The 4578-nt window shown below is 41.7% G+C and overlaps 1 protein-coding gene across 2 annotated transcripts in view; it reads right to left on the reverse strand.

Moving 5' to 3' along the window:
- TATDN1 (TatD DNase domain containing 1) overlaps positions 1–4578 on the reverse strand; it is a 22242-nt gene that overhangs the window by 7701 nt on the left and 9963 nt on the right. For both annotated transcript variants that reach the window (XM_035903444.1, XM_009647969.2), the window contains exons 6-10: positions 4356–4441; positions 4191–4231; positions 2091–2167; positions 1335–1405; positions 308–434 (exon numbers count right to left, since the gene is read on the reverse strand). In XM_035903444.1, the coding sequence (XP_035759337.1) occupies positions 308–434; positions 1335–1405; positions 2091–2167; positions 4191–4231; positions 4356–4441 (402 nt within the window). The remainder of the gene's footprint in view (positions 1–307; positions 435–1334; positions 1406–2090; positions 2168–4190; positions 4232–4355; positions 4442–4578) is intronic.

Here is a 4578-nt window from a genome sequence, read left to right on the forward strand (position 1 = left end):
TTCAGCAGTAACTGCAACAACAATCGACTGAAATTTACTCAAGTCAGGTTACTTTACAGCGTTTAACCCCTTCTTCATCGTGTCAAGATAAAAACGGTACTGGTTTCACTTTCAGGGAGCTTTTTACATCCAGCATTGCTGAGATGGGAAAATTAAGGCTTTTTAATTTTTTCCACAGCCTATAAAGCAATACCTTGCACAAGTTTCAATAAATTTACAATTCATTTCTATATGCTACATTTCCAGTGAACTGACTTTTCCTATGAGATTTGAAAGATTTAAAATAAAACTACAGTAGTACACTTACATTATATGGCAGGGTTCATTTCTGTCCTTCAAGCAGTGCCCTATTTCCCACTTCTTTTTTGTAGGAAATGTAGTTTTAATGTATTTTGATCCAGCGTGAGTATTTTTCACTCCACACCAAGGTGCATCTAGTTTAATTTGCGGAAAAAAAAAATAATTAAGAGGGTAAGCAATTGTTTGAGAATAGCATGAGATAGTTTAATCATCTACTTCCACAGACAAAAGTTCTTGCAATCTCTTTCTAGCAGCGACTTCCAATTCAAAATGGAATTTAAAATATTTGGGCAATTTAACATGTTCACTATCTTTGGATTTTTATAACTGTTACCATCAAGATTTTACACTTTAAAAAATCAGCAATAATAGTACATAACACTTGCTTCCTCCAACATGATAGCTAGATACACTGCATGTATTCCACAGAAACTTCCCGTATGCTTCACGTGCAAATAAATTTAAGGATTTATGCAGTTTGTGGTTTTCCTTTCTCAGATTCAGAAATTAAAATAAATACTGTCTTTATAACTGTCAGTTATTGATAACTGAAATGAATGTTAAAAAAAAAAAACAGCATCCCTAATCAGTCAATTAAAATCACTGCTCACAAGGCCAGGATGGGAATTCAAGCGTTCTTCCACCTTATTCCATTGAAGGAGCTGTTGTTTCCAAATGCCGTTACTGTTACCAGTGGCACGATCATAGCCATTGCCCTGTGTTTGGGGCATCTCCAGCAAGCTGGATTTTAAAAGCTGTTGAAGCAGGATTCTGGTACCTAGGTATATTTAAACATCTGGGCCTGTCACAGTTTGTCCTTTTCATCTTCCCCTGCAACATCAGGAACTGACATGGCAGCTTACTCCTTCCAGCAGAAGGCTGAAAGGGAGCATTTCTGGGGTCTCTGGAGAAACAGCCAGTCTTTTCTACTCCCAGCTCCTTAGGTCTTGGTTCTGCCTTATCATTGCTATACAAGCATATCTCATTGCCTCATAGCATTTAAGTCACAAACTGACCAAGATGTAAAATCCTACCAGTCTCTATCATCAGTCGCTCACTAGGAATTGATTTCAGTGTTTCCAAGTTGGCTTCTGTTTTCAATGAGCTAGAAAAAAACAGAGTTTGGTTAGAGAAAATAAGGAGTGTATAAATGTACTTACTTTGCCTGTTGAAACATTTTGCAGCAAAGGCAGCTTCCTAAATAACTGTTAGCGAATAAAATTTGCTTCGTTTTTAAAAGTGCTGCCTGTAAATTCAAACTTCACAAAAAACGGCAAATTTGGAGGGTTACTCGGTGAAGCCATCTCCCCCCAGTAAGCGCGCAGAACCCCTGCCTGCGCTGCCCACGCTCGCCTGGCCTCGACAACCCATGCAGCTCAGAAAGCGGTGCTGGCTGGCTGCTGGCCAGGTGACTGCTGAGAATTCAGACTGCGTAACCCCTAGGTAAGGCTGCTCAGGTTACATCCGCAGCCTGGATCTGACATGGCAGCTTAAAATTGCGCTATTTTTTAAACACTTGTCAGAAGGGCTGCTTCCACGTTCAACCACCTTCTTTATTTACAAACAAGGATTGACCTGAGGGTAGTGGAGTGGATCTAGGACCAGATTAACTCACTGAGCTGTGAGTCAAGACCTTTTTATGCCTAATAGACTAATGAGTGCAATTCTAAATCTGTCAGATGATTAAGTCTATTGAGCTTAGAAAACGTGACCTCATTGTTTAAAAGAAAGCAATGAGTTCACTACAGCTGACATTTTTAAAATAGTTTTATTTCCTGCAAAGAACTTACCAGCCATTTATTCCAATATAAAGATCCAAATCTAATATAGCTGCTGCTTCTTCCTTTGTGCCATCAAAAGAATGGACCTAGAACATACATAAATACAGATGCACACATACATTCGAATATGTGTAATTAATTTAAAAGTGCAATAATTTAAAAGTACGTATTAGTTTTTATTTGCATCATAAATACTTTTGATGCATTCTGCATCAATACAAACATAAAGATGGGAGACAGCTCAGTTGATCCTGAATTGGGCCAAGTTCAGGCTGAAGTCACTTGGATACTGCAATAAAAGCGGTTACCACGTTTTATGAGCGATAAATATGCGTAGAAAAGGCCTATCCAGTGATACTAGTTTTGGCCCAGGAACTTCCTGTAGCTGACAGCTGCGAGACCATACACAGGAAGCAATCCTGTGCACGCTGAATTTTTACATTCTCTCCTCAGCGTTCCCCACAGGGGACGGTCAGGGATGTAGTAAGGGCAGTGTTATGTTCTCCACGGATTTTAGTCCACGGGAACTAGAGAGACAGCCTACTTGGTCATCCCAGGGACTAAAGAGGCAAGTGGTAGGTCACAGGGTGCAAAGAGCGTAACGCATCTGGGGACCGCAGCTTCTCGGCCTGGGTGGAGTAAAGACACTGTCTGCTTCCCCGTGCTGCCAGGGGTCAGTCAGCCGCGGAGGGTGCCTGCTCATCACTTCTCTGCTAGTTACTGGTTTTGCAGGAAAGAGAAAGGAAGGAAGGAGAGACTGCGCGGCATTATGTAAGAGCGCAACATGCAAAGTGCCGAGCTAGGGGAAGGGTTTTGCCGTGGCAAAGGGGAAACCTGGGGACTGAGATATTACTGTAGGAGGTGTGGTCCGATGTTAGTAGGACAGAATAATCCAAGCATTTATTACTTTTGGAAAACCCTGCCATAATGAAAACCTGAAAAGAGTGTTGCTGGACTTCCTTAATCATTTCATCCCAAGTTTTTCCTGTTATGCTTTTGAATGCTGTTATGCTGATGAAGTTCAACAAGGGCAAGTGTCGAGTGCTGCACCTGGGGAGGTCAAACCCCATGCACCAGTACAGGCTGGGGGCTGACCTGCTGGAAAGACCCCACCTGGAGTACTGTGTCCAGTTCTGGGCTCCCCGGTTCAAGAAAGATGAGGAACTCCTAGAAAGAGTCCAGAGGAGGGCAACTAGGATGATAAAGGGTCTGGAGCACCTCCCCTACGAGGAAAGGCTGAGAGAGTTGGGCTTGTTCAGCCTGAAGAAGAGAAGACTGAGAGGGGACCTTATCAACACATACAAATATCTTAAGGGCGGAAGTCATGAGGATGGAAGCAGTCTGTTTGCAGTGGTGTCCTGCAACAGGACTAGGGGCAATGGGTGCAAACTGAAACATAAGAGGTTTCAGTTGAGTATGAGGAAAAACTTCTTTACTTCGAGGGTGACAGAGCACTGGAACAGGCTGCCCAGGGAGGTTGTGGAGTCTCCTTCTCTGGAGATATTCAAGGCCCGCCTGGATGAAGTCCTGTGTAGAATGCTCTAGGAGAGCCTGCTTTAGCAGGGGGGGTGGACTGGATGATCTCCCGAGGTCCCTTCCAACCCTTGCGACTCTGTGTGATTCTGTGTGTGTGAATTAGAATACATGATCTGAGTATCTGAAGACACAAAGCAATCAAAAGTTACATCTGGATCTAATTTGAAAACGATGTCTAACGTCAGAAGCAAATGTTTGAGGTTACGGCTTGCAGCATCTAAATTATCTGTGGTCTGAATGCACTGCAGTTACAGACACTGAAGAATTGGGAAAAGGCCAATGTCAATTATAAGGTGCTTAAACTGTCCTTCTGACAGGCCAAGAAAAACTGCTCGTGTCAGCTGCAGAGCTTTTTCTCAGCCTATCTTCTTACCTTCCAAAAAAACCTGTTAAATAAGCAACAAAAAAAAAAATACTAGAAGGGACTGGAAAACACTTACTAATTAATAATAACTTAAACCACGTAACAGGAAGCCTACCCAGATTCCATGACAAACAACAAATTGCACATTAAGCAACAATATTCACACGCATGCATGTAAAAACGAACGCTACGCTGAAGTCCATACTTACCACCCCTCCTACAAATCTATCTCGGTTCCTTCTTGTTATGTCTATGAAATGAAATAAATAAAAATGTAAGACAGCTTTATAAAAGACAAAGGTGAAAGATTCAGGTTTCCAGATTTTTCATGTTCAGAATTTGCTCAGAGTATGAAATTCTCAAACAAAACCCACCTAAAAATTCGGCGTGTGAGTTTCTACAGTGGAGAAACATGGGCAGATGTGTCTGTTCTGACAGTTCAAACTGCTTTTCAAAATACCTGGAAAATAAAAATGATTTTTAAACAGAAACTCAGCGTAAGAGCAAATAAGGACAGAAGAATAGTTTTTTCCAGCGCTTGTATGTTTTAGTCTCCCAGAACTAAAGACAGAATTAATGGATTTGCCATGCAAAAGC

The sequence above is a fragment of the Egretta garzetta genome, unplaced genomic scaffold (assembly GCF_000687185.1).
Source record: "Egretta garzetta isolate BGI_Z169 unplaced genomic scaffold, ASM68718v1 scaffold50, whole genome shotgun sequence".
Lineage (NCBI taxonomy): Eukaryota > Metazoa > Chordata > Aves > Pelecaniformes > Ardeidae > Egretta > Egretta garzetta.